The sequence below is a fragment of the Pelodiscus sinensis genome, chromosome 22 (genome assembly GCF_052426305.1).
Source record: "Pelodiscus sinensis isolate ZL-2025 chromosome 22, ASM5242630v1, whole genome shotgun sequence".
Classification (NCBI taxonomy): Eukaryota; Metazoa; Chordata; order Testudines; family Trionychidae; genus Pelodiscus; species Pelodiscus sinensis.
In genome coordinates this window covers 13,732,394-13,747,547 of record NC_143073.1, presented here as the reverse complement: position 1 = coordinate 13,747,547, position 15,154 = coordinate 13,732,394, and the positions used below count along the sequence as shown (strand labels likewise).

The 15,154-nt window shown below is 59.4% G+C and overlaps 1 protein-coding gene across 3 annotated transcripts in view; it reads right to left on the bottom strand.

The window, feature by feature from the left end:
- Nucleotides 1–795: 795 nt before the first annotated feature.
- Nucleotides 796–15,154, bottom strand: part of PFAS (phosphoribosylformylglycinamidine synthase) — a 38,414-nt gene continuing 24,055 nt past the window's right edge. For all 3 annotated transcript variants that reach the window (XM_089772462.1, XM_089772461.1, XM_089772460.1), the window contains 20 exons: nt 14,397–14,528; nt 13,807–13,935; nt 13,486–13,559; nt 12,649–12,805; nt 12,491–12,552; nt 9,908–10,069; nt 9,110–9,229; nt 8,522–8,653; nt 7,988–8,218; nt 7,195–7,375; nt 6,668–6,751; nt 6,371–6,526; nt 5,516–5,635; nt 5,038–5,183; nt 4,669–4,879; nt 4,325–4,416; nt 4,110–4,224; nt 3,759–3,917; nt 3,466–3,618; nt 796–2,814 (listed from right to left, as the gene is read on the bottom strand). In XM_089772462.1, coding sequence (XP_089628588.1) covers nt 2,492–2,814; nt 3,466–3,618; nt 3,759–3,917; nt 4,110–4,224; nt 4,325–4,416; nt 4,669–4,879; nt 5,038–5,183; nt 5,516–5,635; nt 6,371–6,526; nt 6,668–6,751; nt 7,195–7,375; nt 7,988–8,218; nt 8,522–8,653; nt 9,110–9,229; nt 9,908–10,069; nt 12,491–12,552; nt 12,649–12,805; nt 13,486–13,559; nt 13,807–13,935; nt 14,397–14,528 — 2,939 coding nt within the window. In that variant the 3' untranslated portion in view covers nt 796–2,491. The remainder of the gene's footprint in view (nt 2,815–3,465; nt 3,619–3,758; nt 3,918–4,109; nt 4,225–4,324; nt 4,417–4,668; nt 4,880–5,037; nt 5,184–5,515; nt 5,636–6,370; nt 6,527–6,667; nt 6,752–7,194; nt 7,376–7,987; nt 8,219–8,521; nt 8,654–9,109; nt 9,230–9,907; nt 10,070–12,490; nt 12,553–12,648; nt 12,806–13,485; nt 13,560–13,806; nt 13,936–14,396; nt 14,529–15,154) is intronic.

The window sequence follows — 15,154 nt, the reverse complement described above, 5'->3', positions numbered from 1 at the left end:
TGTCTCACCTGGGCTCTAGCATCCTTTGGCCCCTTTGTGGCAGACTGTAGTGAAGCAGCACAGTCTCCTGCTGACCCAGAAGGGGAAGGTTCCCTAAAGACTTCTTGGTGGGTGGTGCCATAGTGCCCCAGCCCCTCCCACAGGAAGCAGACGGCAGTACAGGAAGAATGAGAGAGTGAGCTCCCAGCTCACTTGGAGCCCAGCAGCCAAACAGAGAGGAGGCTCAGTCGAAGCTCCAGAGGCAAAGGATAACCTCGCCCAGCCAGCTCTGGCAGGATGGCTGGGTGGGACCGCCGCCATGCCCTGAGGACTGTTCCAGGACCCACAACCACTGCTGGAGCTTGGTCACTACAGGAGGCTGCAGAGACCCATGCTAAGGAATGAAGCCCACCCTGGAGCAAGACCAGGCCCAGAAGAATGGGCGGGGCCCCCTGGACTTTTGCCTGCCCCTGGCCTCTAGGTTCCATTAACCAGCAGGCAGGGGGTTGCATAGACTGCTTCTCCGATTCTCAGCCCTCTCTCAGGGCCCCCACTGAACCCCACCAACCTCCTGCCCTATTCATCTGGGACCTGTCCTTCCCCTAACCCCACCTCTAATTCCTCACTGAAGCCCTCTGCCCCCACCCCACTTTATTCCTCCACTGAACCCTTCCCATCCTACTGCAGCACCCACTGCCTCTGGCCTCATTCACACCATGAGCTCCTGGCAGTGAGTCACCCCAGGGACACCTCACCTGGCCCTTGACAGGCCATGCGCCCCCCACCCCCATCAGTGGCAGCCATGACTCAGCCAGCTTGGCAAAGCAAAGGGTTTATTAGTCATCAGGAATCCAGTGTAGACAGCCAGTGTTAGCACAGAAGGCAAGCATGATCTGCAAAGTCCAGTTCAAGTGGTTCCAGTGCCCCAGACCCCCCCAAAGCAGAAGGACCAACTTCTAGCAGCCCTGCCTCAGGCCTGACCCAGTGTCCCACTTCCCCACTTCATCTCTTTCCTGGGCAAACCGATCCCCAGACCCACCCTCCCCCCACTCTGTTCTCCAGGCTGGCTCTGGTCACTAGGACACAGAGTATTGGCTGCTATCTGTGCCCAGACCAGCTGCCCCCTAGGAGACTGCACTGGCCACGCACCTTTGTTTCACTAACTAAAGCAGGGGGGGGAGAGGGAGAGAATCTCCTTGCAGAAAGGAGATACCATGGCATCCCATAGAGCAGCCTCTGTCCACGACAAGGTCAGGATGTTAAATTCTGATTAATTGATTGAATAGTTGATGCAATTTGCATCGACTATTCGATTAGTCGATAGGGCACCTCTGCCTTTGAAGTGTAACAGCCCCAGGGCTGTTGCTATACTTCAAAGGGGAAAGTGCAGTGGGGAGCAGGGGGCCAGCAGGGCCTGAGCTCCCCACAGTGCTTCAAAGCGGCAGTGCTGTGTGGAGCCCAGGGTCAGCTGGGAACTCCCCTGCTGAGCCTGGGCTTGGTTTGGCACTGCTGCTTTGAAACGCCACAAGCAGTCTAGGGACTCCCCAGCAGGTCCTGGGCTGCACATGGCGCTGCTGCTTTGAAGCACCCCCTCCGCTTCCCCTGACCCTTGCAGCTTCTTTCTGATAGAGACAGCAATGGGAGGAGAGGGGGGAAGACCAGCTGACTACTTGATTAGTCCATATCCCTACAGTGAGTCTTGGCCCACCAAACAGGCTGCTATGCGGCAGCCTTCCCTGCTGCTGCCTCTATTACAAGCAGCAGGGTGGGGTGGGGAGAGAGGGTGCTCCCGTGGAGCTGACTTTTAAACCTGCTCCCCATGTGTATCAACTCCTGCCTGCTCCTTCCTCCCTGCATACTGGTGCCTCAGAGTCAGCCTCATGGCGTGGGGCAGGGAAGCGGCTCTGCATGAGCGGTATGTGCAGGGAGCTGGCTCCTGCCTGTCCCCCACTTGCTGCCCCTGACACAGGCAGGGGGGGGAGGGAGGAGTGCGTGGAGTAAATAGGAAAACCAGGCTGATTGATTAATCGTGTAGTCGATACATATTGACATGCCCAGGCCAGTCAGAAGCTCAGGGTTCTGCGCACGGAGCTGTCTGGGGGAGGGGCACTTCTCCCTCAGCGATAGCAACTCCCTGCTGAGAGCAAAGCAGTCAGTCCATGCTGGTCAAGGGAAAAGTGCCCATTACCGCCCAGCTTACAGGGAACTTGCATATCATTCCTTACCCCCCCCCCTTACACAACCTTTCATTGGTTCCCACAAAGCAACCTCACCCCCTCCAGCAGGGCCCCCCCAGGTGCACATGAGGTCATGCCACACAGGGAGGCCATGCTTAAGAGCCACTGTCCTGCCCCCCACAGCATGACCCTCTGAACATGGTGTGAGGTTCATGGCAGCGGGGGCGCAGCAGGAAGCTCCTTCACATGCCCCCTCCCATCGGATGCTGGTCAAAAGCAGGGCGGGTCTGTAGCGCTCTCAATAACAAAAGCTGGCTGGTGATGGGGCTCCTGAGTCAGGACTCCCCCTTGGGGTGGTGCAGGCACCATTCGCAGGCGTTCTGGAACATGCGGAGCCAGGGTGAGACCTCCATAATGCGGTGCCAGCCAGGTGGCATCCAAGCCCACTGCCAGGGCAGCACGCAGCGCTCGGGGTGGGGCATCATGGCCAGGTGACGCCCGTCGGGGGAGCAGAGCCCCGCGATGCCCTGTGGGGAGCCGTTGGGATTCAGGGGGTACTCCTGGGTGGGCTGGCCCTGGTCGTCCACATAGCACAGCGGGGCCAGGTGCCCCGACGTCACCGCAGCCAGCACCTCGGGCGAGCGGAACCGCATCCGACCTGGGGGAGGGGAGAAGAGGGGGTGGGTTGGACGGGAGCTGGAAGCCTGGTTCCTATCCCTGTGCAGCAACGGGGGCTCCCCCAGCTGGGAGTGCCCAGCCTACTCCACTGGCGCAGCTCATGCTCCTTACGCTAAGATTTTCCTTAGCCTTGGCCAGCAGCTACACCCGGCTCCTCCTGAACCCAGCCAAGACCCGGAGCTCTCCAGTGCCTTCTCCTCAGCACACATACCCCAACTAAACACTGGGGGCGGGAGGGGGAGATACGCAGGGACCACCCTCTCCAAAAGCTACCATACGAGGCAGGGAACCAGACTCCTCCATGCCCTATCTGTCTATGTATAATCTCCTTCTCCCTCCACCCCCGTTTACTGAAGAGGACCCCAAGGCTTTTCTACCATTGACACAGCTAAGAGACCAATTTCCCTCCTGCTCTCCACACCAGCTGGAGGACCAGTCAGTCTGCACCATACACTCATGAGACACAGCTGGAGAGGTAGAGGGGCGCAGATATGGCCCAGCAGAGCCTGCTAGGGAAAAGCCTTCCCATCCCAGGTGTGCATAGCCCTCAAATATCACGAAGGCAACCTGCATGGGACTATTGCTTGACCCCACTCCCGGGGCAGCCCCCCAGCACTGGCAAAGACGTTACCTTCTCCGTGCGCCACCCAGATGCCCAGGGTGGAGCCAGCCATGCCCCGCAGCATCATCGCCGGGCTCTCCTCGATTCGCACGGCCACGAAACGCGACTCAAACCGGCCCGAATCGTTGGGGGCCAGCAGCACCCCGGGACGGACAGCTTCACCTGAGGACAGACAGACAGACAAGGTGAGGCCCACCCCAGAAATAGCCATCACTCGATGCTCCCAGATACCTCCTCTGCCCCAGCCACACAGGACACGCGGATCTGCCCTCTCTCACCCCACCCAGCCCTGCCCCACTCACCCACAGGGCCGCTCTTGGGGCTCTCAGAGCCTACCCAGCCCAGCAGTGCCATGAGCTGGCAGCCGTTGCACACACCCAAGCTGAACGTGTCCCTGCGCCGGTGAAATGCCTCAAACTGGGCCCGTGCCCGAGGGTTGAAGGTCACTGAAGCCGCCCATCCTAGAGACAAAGAGGGGCACTGGGTGTCAGAGCTAGGGGGTGCCAGCTCCCATCCAGCCCCAGAGCAGGGACTGGCGGGTTCAGAGGGGTGGGGATGGGGCTAGTCCTTTGCAAGAGACCCCAGGGTGGGGACCGGCTGGCTCAGCAGGGGAAAGGGAAGAGGGAAACACTGGCTCAGGGGCAGCGTCTCACCTTTGGCAGACCCCAGAACATCTGCGTAGCTGAAGCCCCCCACAAAGACGAGTCCCCGAAATGAGTCCAGAGTCACCTCCCCTGCACACAGGTCCTGCATGGTCACATCCCAGGCCTGGGGTGGGGGAAGAAGAGTGGGGCCTACTGGTTAGAGCAGCAGGGGATGGATGTGTCAGGACTCTGGGGTCAGGAAGGGGAAGATGAAGGGGTCTCACCTCGAACCCAGCCATGACGAAAGCTGCAACCATCTCCCGGTCCCCATTGCTGCCTTCCTCACGCAGGATGGCCACACGGGGGCCTGGTGGGACTGGGGGCAAAGGTGGAGTTAGAGGCCTATACTTAATTCTGTGCATCCTCACTGGCAGACACCCCCCTGCCCCCGAGCTCCTGCTGGGATCCACTTGCACCAACTGGCAGAGTTCTTCCCATCCCCACTCAGGTCCTTCCCCCTGCTGGGCTCCACATGCCCCTACTAGCAAAAACCCTCCCAAGGGCCCTACTGGGCCCTGGGGATGCCCCCTTCACCTTCCCTTCTTCCCTGAGGGGTCCCAGGTCTCACCCATGTGGTGCAGCAGTGGGGGCTCAACCTTGGGGTCAAAGCTGAGGGTGAAGGTGGGCCCCTGGCGCCGTGCCAGCCCCTGCTCCTCTTGTTCCACACAGTGGGGTGACGCTTGCAGCCGCTCCAGCTGGAAGCTCGTGGCCTCCCAGATGGCACGCAGGTCAGCCACGGGCCGCGCCAGCTCCTCCTGCCCATTCACCCGCAGCCGCACCTACAGGACAAGTGGGGAAGAGGGGGTCAGCCTGGTGCTCCTCGCTCTCGCCCTGCCAGCCCTGCCTCCCCCACCAGTGCCCCTCGCTCCCACAGCTCAGCCCTGGGCTCCTCCCAGCTCTATGGTACCCTCCCACCCCAACCCACAGCCCCACTCACCATGGACTGGGGGCCCAGGGGCCCCGTGTGCCCGATGGGCAGGCAGCGCACTCCGGCCTCCTTGTACCGTTTGCAGACCTCTTCTGCCAGGGCGCTGCGCACCTCCAGCACCAGGCCCAGCTCCTCCGCAAACAGCACCTCCAGGGCTGTGGGATTCGGGGGGAGGGTCAGTTTGTGTGGAGTGGACACAGGGGGGGCTCATTGGAGGGGCCCATAGTGAAGTTGGCCCAGTGGGGTTGGACCAGGAGGGGTGCTGGTCTCACCCCCAGGCGGCAGACAGGGCTCAGGGTGGAGGTTTACATTCACCACCAGGCTGCAGGAGGTGACTTGGGGGGGGAGGGACTCCCATTCACTGCTAGGCTGCGGGTGACTCAGAGGGATGGGGGGCGCTGCCATTGACTGCTGGGCTGTGGGGTTAGGGATTGGAACCCTTTTGTCATAGGAGGTTGGGGGGGTTTGGGGCAGGGCCCTTGCTCACCACTAGCTCCAGGTGCCTCCAGCTCAGCCTGTAGGCCGCAGTTCCCAGCGAAGGCCATCTCCAGCAGGCAGGTCACCAGCCCCCCGTCGCTCACATCGTGCCCCGCACTCACCATCGACTCTGGGGACACAGCACTGGGTGGGATGGGCCCACAACCAGCATCCCATCTCCCCCCAGACCCAACCCAACCCAACCCAACCCAGCCTCTCCTGCCAGGCTCAGCTCTGATGGGCACCATAGTCAGCTTCACACTCCCCTTCCCCCAGCCCCTCCTCTCAGACCCAAGCAGTGTTCATACCCAGCTCCTAGGGAACTCCCGGATGTAGGGGATGGGGGGGAGGCCACATAGCAAGCCCCTCCAACACGTATAGTTCCAGGTGTCAAAAGGGACACAAACAGAACAGGGCCCATCCCACCAGCAGGGGGCAGCAGGACATATTCGGTATGCTTTTGGAAAAAACTACAGGGTTTTTTTTCCAAAAAAGTGGCCTTTTTTCGAAAAAAAAAACCAAACTTCCCCTACTTCTAAACTGCTGCCGTGTTCTTTCGAAAGTAAATTGAAAGAACGCGGCAGTTTTTTCTACCGTGGAAAACCTCGTTTTACAAGGAAGAATGCCTTTATTTGAAAGTGCTATTTCAAAAAAAGGCACTGTGTAATACAAACTGTGCTTTTTCAAAAGAGCATCTAGACTGCCTGGGTGTTCTCTTTCAAAAAAGCAGCTTGCTTTTTCAAGAGTACTAGTTGCAGTCTAGACACTCTTTCGAAAGAGACTTGCAGTCTAGACGTAGTCATTGAGAGATACATACACGACACAGACACCTTCCCCCTCCCAGTACTGAAAAACACACACATACCTTGCAGTAGCTGCTGGGTGACGCGGAAGCAGGCTGCCAGGGTGTCCGGGCTGTCCAGGTCTGGGCAGCAATCCCCCAGCTGGGAGTAGCACTGTGCCAGGGCGCTGCCCCCCAGCCGGTGCTGCTCCGGGCTCAGCTCCACATACAGCAGGACCCCTGAAGGGTGAGAGAGATGGGGCCAGAGTCAGATCCCCTGACCCACTGAGTCCCTGCCCTGTGACACATGAGAACCAGCACCCCCTAGAGGGGGTCAGGCCCCATTCCCTGTCCCCGAGCCAGCCAGCCCCTGCCTTTTACCTTTGTCATCGGGGCACTTGAGGTCGGGTGTGATGGTGGCTGTGATGTCTGGACACACGGCATAGGCTGACACAACCAGTGTCCCTGTGGGGAGAAGGGATGGGGTCAGCAGGGATTACAGCTGGCTTGGAGGGATGGGGAGGGAGGAAGACTGAGTGTGTGGGGCGCAGGACTGAAGGCCAAGATAGCCTGAGCACCTGTAGTAGGGGTGGTATCGCGGGGGTCTCTTTGGAGTGGATGGGGGGAGGGGAATAAAAACTGGCTCCAGTGGAGATAGAGGGTGGCCCTGGTGCATACACCCCTCCGGCAGAGCTTTGTGGGAGAAGAGGCAACTGGTGGTGTGCCTCAGTTTCCCCATGGATGCATGCATGGACTGCTGGCCGAAGACATACGATGTGGCTGTTGTGGGGCACAGGATGAGGGTAGAGGTCTGTTGGACACAGGCCCAGGGTGCAGAGGGAGGGCCCCACAGGAACTGTGGCTGGAAGGGCTTAGTGAGGGGACAGAGCCCAGCCCCCCACACTCACCAGGTGCCATGACAATGTCATCTCCCACACGAGCCGCCATGCTGAGCGAGTCCTTGCCCCCGTCCACGGCCACCCCCAACTGGGCCATGACCGTGCACATGGCCCTGCAGGCGTCCACCAGCGCTGCACCCTCGCCTGCCTGCTTGGCCGCCCACATCCAGTTCCCGCTGCACTTCACGTCCTGAGGGAGAGGGAGGGTCAGCCACAGGGTCCCTGTACAGCCCCCCTGGTCCCCTGTAGTGTCCCAAGGCTCCCCCATACAACCCCAGGGCTGCTCCATTGACCTCTTTGCCCCAGCCCTGTGGCCCCCACAATCTATACCCACTGCCCATTATCCTATGGGGAATAGGGGGTGATCAGCCACACCTCCTCCCCCACTGCTCTGTCCCATAGCTCTCTGTACAGCCCCAGGACTGCCCCCACAGCTCCACATCCCCCTCCTCCAACACTGCCCCCGGCCCTACCGCTGCCACCACCAGCAGCTGCTGTGCTTCAAGTCCCGGGGGCAGAGATCCATGGATCCTGACAATGCCTGCCCCCGCCTCCCCTATATTTCACATTTGGTGGGGGGAAGAGAGAATCAGCCACAGGAGCCCACATTTGGTGGGGGCAGTAAAGGGAGGATGCCAGCCATGGGATACCCATACAGTCCCACGGGCCTCCTCTACTTCAATACTAATTGCATGTCACCTCTGGTGTAGGGGGAAAGGTCAGACACAAGCTGGCCCCTTTCCTTGACCCTTCATTCGGTCCCCTCCCCTAGCAACCCCCCCTTTCCTATGGAGTGACTCACCCGCAGATCAGTGATGCGGGCAAAGACCAGGTTGGTGAGCGCCTCACCCACAGTCATTCGGGCTCCTGCGCCTGGGTCGATCAGGCCCTTGAGTGGCTGCTCCCCGAGGGCTGTGGCTGCCCCCACTGTCTCAAAGTGGGACAGGGCTACCACAGCCACGTCAGCCAGAGGAGTGTGCAGGGGCCCCACGCACTGCTGCTGGGCCACCAGTCCTGTCACTGACCGGTCCACCTGCCACAGGAACACAGCTCAGAGGACAGTAGCCCGAGGGGAGGCGGGGGTGGGGGGGGGGGGGGAGAAAGGAAAAGAACTGGGGCCAGGGATTGTGAGGACACCACCCTGGGGTGGAGGTTAGGGACACAGGGTTGAGGGTATGACCCCTTATAGGAGGGCAGAGAGACACAGTCGGGAGGCATGAGGCACCACCCCTCTGATGGGGGGGCTAGGAAGGAAGAGACACAGGACTGAGGTTTTATTACCCTTCTTGGGCCTGCACTTTCTGGGGGATATGGAAGGGAGGTGGGGACTGGGTACCTTATTGGTCAAGTAGCGTTTGCTGGCCACGGCTGGCAGCCGCAGAACTCGCTCCAGAGCGTCCCCCACACTCAGCTCAGAGGGCAAGGTCAGGGGGCGCAGAGTTGGGCTATTGCGGGTCAAGACAAATTTCTGGGGGGAAAAAATGGAACATTCATTAGTTAAACCTGCAGGGGGCGCTGTGGGGAGCAGAGATGGAGGGTGCTCTCTGTGGGGGGGAGCGCTCAGCTACTCTAGCCTTGGCTGCTCCCAGCAGGGACGGCTGTGCAGAGCCAGGTGGGGTACCAAGTGTGGGGGGAAGCTCCCAGCTTCATCAATTCTGGCTTCTCCCAGCAGGGAGCACTGTGTGTGGGGTGGTCTGTGGGGGGAGCCCCCACCTACGCCAGCCCAGGCCTCTCCCAGCAGAGCACACTGTGGAGAGTAGGTTTCATTATGTGGATGAAGCTCCTAGGTCCTCCAGCCCTGGCTGTTCCCAGCAGGGGACTCTGTGGGGGCACCACATTTGGGGGAAGCTTCTGACTCCTCCAGCCCTGGCCTCTGGGGGGCTTCAGGGGACCTGGGTTACAACCCCAGTGCCTCCCCTGGTACCTTGCGTGGTATCTTGCCCAACACCCAGTCCAGCTCCAGGTTAACTGGACAATTCTTCCCATTGGTCTGCGTCAGCCCCACATCGGTCACCGGCGCCTTCAGGTCGTCCACCAGCACAATCTGAGGGAGGTAACATAAGAGTCAGCGACGAGTCACGGCCCCCACCCCATGCCCTGTGTGCTGGGGGTGCACAGGGCCAGGTGGCAAGAGCCCCGCCCTTCAGCCCATCAATCCCTCAGAGATGTTGGGGTACCTAGTCCCAGAGTTGGGGCACCTGCCTGGCCTCAGGGCTACAATTAGCCAGGCAAGGTGAGAACAGGGCTCACCCAGAGCCAGGCCCAGCTCAGGGACCCTCCCCACAGTCAGCGCCCCATACCTGTGTTGCAGTTCTGGGGCCTGAGCTCTGGCTGGCAGCAGAGCGAGCGGCATCAGTTGCTCACCCCGACTACCTTACCACATGTGAGCCCTACCACCCTTCCCCTGTGGAGCCGAGCTCCCCTGTCCCTGGGGTGTGAGCACCTCCTCCCCCTCACGAGCACCGCCAGGCCCAGCCACCCTCAGGAGCCTGGGTGCCCTGAGTGCCCCATGTAACCCCTCTCCCCTCACAAGCCCCACTTCCTCCAGGACCCCAAACTGCCTCTCACCAGTCCTAGGCCCCTCCTTGCACCCACACTCCTGGGTCCAGGCCTGGCCTCCTTGCCCCCATGCATGAATCTCACTCATCACCCAGGAGACAGGCCTACCACATCTCCCCTGGCTATGAGTCCTAGGCCCCGTGCCCCCAGCTGGCGCCTGTACCCGTCTGTCCTTGGTGATGGTGCCCACGATGTCCACAGGGCAGCGCTCGCGGTGACCCAGGCGCTGCAGCAATGCAGTGTCGTCGGGATGCAGCAGGAGGGCATTGGACTCCTGGTACTCAGCCCCCCAGATCTCCAGCACACTCAGAGTGGGATCACCCAGCTGGGGGGGAGAAAGAGGAAGACAGAAATGTCAGTGAAGGGGTGGACCAAGAGAATTGGAGAGGGTTGGATCATGGTTCCACATCCAACCGGGGGCCAGAAGGATGCAGGCATGGGCGATGGGTGAAACTTCCTCTTGAGGAGGCAATGACCCGCCCTGCCTCCTCACTGTCTCTTTCCTCTTCTTCCCTGGCAGTCTGTGTCCCTGCTCACTGTGTGCTTGTCCCCTTCCACCCAAAGCAAATTATTTTTGAAAAAACTCCTCTGCTTTTCTGCAATTTCTTTTTCAACAAAATGGAGCATGTTTTGTACCATGTGCCAGACACGCAGAAGGTATCCAATTAAAAGCACTAATTTTGGGAATAAGAAAAGTCAGTCACAGATTTATTATATACCCTGACAGCTGACATGCAGGCAGCTTGGAAACACCCCCAATTCCTTTCATTGATCGTGGGGAACACAGAATGGCAAGCACCAGTTAGAGATAATTGAGAGATCTCTGTCCTTTTCTCACACAAACAAGGTGCCAGGCCTCGACCTCAGCTGGCATTTGCCCCGACAGGAAGAAAATGACTGGAATCTGACTGCAAAAGATGCCACCTCATTTTCACTTCTATACACAAACAATCTGAGGGCTTCCTATGTTGACTGTTCCAAAAGCAGTGAGCACCTCAGACAATGAAGAAGAATCACCAAGGGACATAGATCCTGTCAGTAAAATACAGGTTGGCTGCTGCTTTACCAACAGCACCTGTTCAGCTCACAGAACCAAGGCAAAATACCCCACAGAGGAAACATGCTGTTACTAACTTTACATATCAGACTGGCAGATCAATATCCCCAGATGTGAAGGAACCAAATCCCTAGTCCTGTTCTCACCAGGCACCCCTAATCTTCCAACCACTGAAGAGTTGAGATCAAACCTAGCAATACTTCTCCTCCCCACTACCATGACCCTCCTCCCTCTGGTCCCCCTTTCTTCTCTCCACATCCCTCTCTTCCCAGCACCTCCACCACTCAAACTTACTGCCTACCCCAACCAATAGCTCCCCCTGCCCTGCACAGTCCAGCCCAACACAGAATTTGAACAAGTAAAAAACCTAATTGCCCAGCCCAGGGCATTGCTTACCCGTGGGAACACTCTGAAGGGCCCTGGCCAAGGCAGAGGAGGAGCCGTTCCTCCTGGCCATTTATTGCTCTGCCCAGTCCCACTTAGCTGGCCCTGGCCCAGCACAAGGTGCCAACTGCTACAAGTGAGCTAAACAGATGCTTACTGCACACACAGCAGTAAGCTGGCCTATCTGCATCTTTGTCTAGCTCTTTGAGGGGCCCTGCTCTCACTACCCCTGCCTCTTCTGGCAAATTGCTCCAGCATCACACAAGTGGGAGGAGGAATCATCCCAAAGTGAAATTCTCCTGTAATCCAGGAGCAGGGCCTACGGCATCAATGAAGCAGAAAGGTTTTGGAATTTTTGTAAAACTGCCTCTCTCAGCACTTTCCATTTGATGACCTCAAAGCACCTCATCAAAGCCAATGAATTTACACCTGCAGAGGGGTCAGGTGGCGGGACGTGGGGCTTGGTGTGTGTGTGTGTGGCTCCAAATACTGACAAAATGCTGCTTGTTGGTGGTGGAGCTCCAGGTGCAGCTTGCTGGAGCTCAATTGGGTGCAGGTCTGGGTGTGGGGGGCTTGTTGGATGGGTCCAGGTGTAGGGGAGCAGGGCCTGTCAGGATGAGTATTTGATGGGACTGCTTAACTGGGGAGCCCCGGCTGCTGCTGAGGAGATACTGCATGCAAGACGACTGCTTCCCCCGATTCCTCATCTCCCTTCCTTCTCCATCTCCCTCCCCTCATTCCTTGTTTCTTCCCCATGACCTCTTCCCATTTCGCTCATTTCCCTCACCCACAACCCTCTATCCAGCTCTACTGCCAGCACTGAAAACCAGAAGATCCCCCTCCTGACACACAGAAGGGGAGACTGATGGGCACTAGCACCCAGCCAGCAGGCCACGTTCTGCTGCAGATGGAGCACCTGACACAGCATGCAAACAGGCTGCTCTGCATTTGAAATGTGAGCTTGTATGTTCCATGAGCTGTTACTCTGCCTTCTCCTCTGCTGTGCAACCGGCAAAGCCATCAGAGGCAGGGAACCAGCAGGAGTATCCTGCAGTGCTTGGGTGGGAAGGCAGTTAGTTGCCTTTCCTTGCCTTTACCATGCTGCCCATGGATGCAGGGGCTGGGGGCTCCCACAAACCCAAAGGTGAGTGACAGCATTTGGTCAGGGGGAGGGATTCCCTACTCACCTGGTGCAGCTGGCGTGCAGGGGCAGGGGTCCTCACACACCTGGGAGTAACTGGAATGGGGGGGGGGCAGGGCTTTACCTTCCCACCTGGTGCAGATGGCGTGGGGGTCCTCACATACCTGGAAGCGGCTGGCGTAGATCACAGCCCCAGCCAGTTCACTCAGCTCCTTCAGCACGTTCCCTGGCAGGAGGGGAAGGAAGAATCACTCACTGCTGGGGCACTGGGCCCCTTTCTGCCAAATGCATGCCCAACAACCCCTGGCTGGCCCTCTCTCACCGTTGCCCCCAGCTCCCTGGTCGTGGAGGCTGCAGATGGGGTTGGCAGCTCCACTCTCCACGCAGCCCCGCAGCACCCGGTTCATCTTCTGCTCCATCTCAGGATCCCCCCGCTGCACCGCCCCGAAATCCAGATCACTGGCGTTGTCCCCCTGCACCTGAGGTGAGATGGAGCAATAGATATAGACACAAACCTTCTGATACCGACCCCTCCCAAGCCAGCAGCACTCCTGAATCCAGCTCACAGGTACTTTCTCCTAGCCCCTGGTGGGGAGAGAGGGTCCCTCTGCCCTGCTCCCCCCAACAAAGATCCTTCCACCCCCTGAAATACAGCTTACTGGCCCAGCCACCCTGCATCTGGGTGGGGAGGGTGAGACAGAGCTCACCCCAACACAGCCCCAGTGTTCCCCATTGATGCCATCACCCCCTGCTCTCAGGCTGAGGGTCTACCATCCAGGCAGTGCTGGGCACAGCGGACTGGGGGCCTGATTGAGAGGTGAGTAGGCTGAGTGAGCCTCACTGCTGGGTGCATCCTGCGGGCAAGTAGAGAGAGGAGGCTGGGCAGGCCCCACTGCAGACATGTGGGGGGAAGGGGTGTGTGGGCCCCATTGTGGGAGGGGGAATATGGCAAGGAGGGGGTAGCAGGGTCAAGGCTGAGTAGAAGAGGCTCCACTGTGGCTGGGGGGCAGCAGGTGACATGGGGGCAGGGCAGTGTGGGAATCATGTCGGGTTGTAGGAGGAGCAGTCCAGCCAGTGGGTGGGGTGGGGGCCTTGCTCAGGGCTTTGCTGATATATCCCCAGGGCAGTCCCTGCTCCCCACATGTCGCTGCTCACTCACCTGGATGGAAGAGGCAGCACCTCCCCCAACTCCAATCCGGTACACAGGGCCCCCCACTTTCACCACCTGCATCCCTGAGGGGAGAGCAAACAGTGAGACCCTGCAAAACCCACCTCAGCCCCTGGGTGGGGCACTGGCTCTCCCTCTCCCCACCTTGTGGGGGGGAGCTGGGGCCAGATGACTGCCCCCCCCCGCATCATGCAGGAGTAGGGGCAGTGCAGAGAGGTTCCCAGACTGGGGGAACTGCCATTTGTGGGGGGAAGGGAAAGAGACAGGCAGGACTTACGGGGGGGGGGATGTTGGGAACTGGGGGGCACTCACCAGGCTTGGGGGGCGCCTTGTGCACATGAGCATCCTCTATGGCACCGATCCCCCCGCTGAACATGATGGGCTTGATCCACTCACAGCGCTGCTCATTGGGGAGCCGCTGGCCGAAGGAGCGGGCAAACCCTGCATACGATGGGGGTTAGAGACCGGCCCACCCAGCCCCTCCCTGTGCCGCTCCACACTGGGAACGATGGTCCTTAAGTGCCCGGCATTTCCCTTGGCCAGGCTGTTATACACCTCCCCTCTCCTGCTCCACCCCAGTACTAGGCACAATTCCATCTTCTGCTGTTCAGTGCTCCCCAATCCCCACCCCAGAGCCAGGCACATCCTGCCTCCTACAATCCCAGCCCCAGAGCCAGGCACTTGCACCCCCCAACCATCAGATGCCCGACTAGAACCCACAGCCTTCTGGCCATCCCAGAAGGGAAGGGGAGGGTCAGGCAGGGGCCTCTTGTGAGGATGGCGCAGCACGGCAGCCGATGTGGTCTCTTGGGAGCACGCGCATGTGAAAACACAGCCCAACCCCCACCCACCAGGACAGTCCCCCTCCCAAGCCCTGGGAACACACCCCAGCCCCTACTCACCAGCCAGGACAGGCTCCCCAAATTTGTTGCCATAGTCAGAGGCACCATCGCTGGCCCTGATGGCCACCTGCAGGGGACGGGCGAAGTTCTCAGGGTAGGGCAGTGCTGGGTCCTCCCAGGGCAGCAGGTAGCCTGGGGACAGGGAGAGATGGTCGGGGGGCCAGCCCAGGGTCCCGAACAATGGCTCCAGGAGGTTCGAAGGACAGCCAGATGGGGAGGCCAGGAAGGACGTGTTCTGAACCCACAGCAAACTGGGCACCAGACGACCCACAGCTTCCTGGGACCAGGACTAGAGCAGGGAGTCCAGCAGGCAGTGCTCCACAGGGACAGCGGGTAAGAAGGCACAAAGTGACTGAGTAAAAGCCAAATGGAGGCTGTCACAAGGTACCACCGGATAAGGCTGAATCATCCCTCCAGGCTCTCTTGCACTGCAGCTATTAGATGGAAGTGCTGCCTTGGGCTCTAACTACTAGGCAGGAGAACCACAGGGTTAAAATGTTGGTTGGGGCTGGGGAAGAATGATTCTACTGATTTAATCCCTTATGGGGCTGGCCCTATAGTGTCTCCCCTCCCTGCCCTCAAAGCCAGGAGACTCTCGGAAGGATGGGGAGCATGGGAAGCCGTGCACCAGTTGGTCTGTTTCCTTCAAAGGCTCCTGCCATTGCAGAGTGATGCAGGCACCGTGGCACATTATCATGGCTTGTTGGGAGCAGGCCCAGCACAGGGGGAGGCAGCTAGGCAGCAAGGTCTGAGGGAGT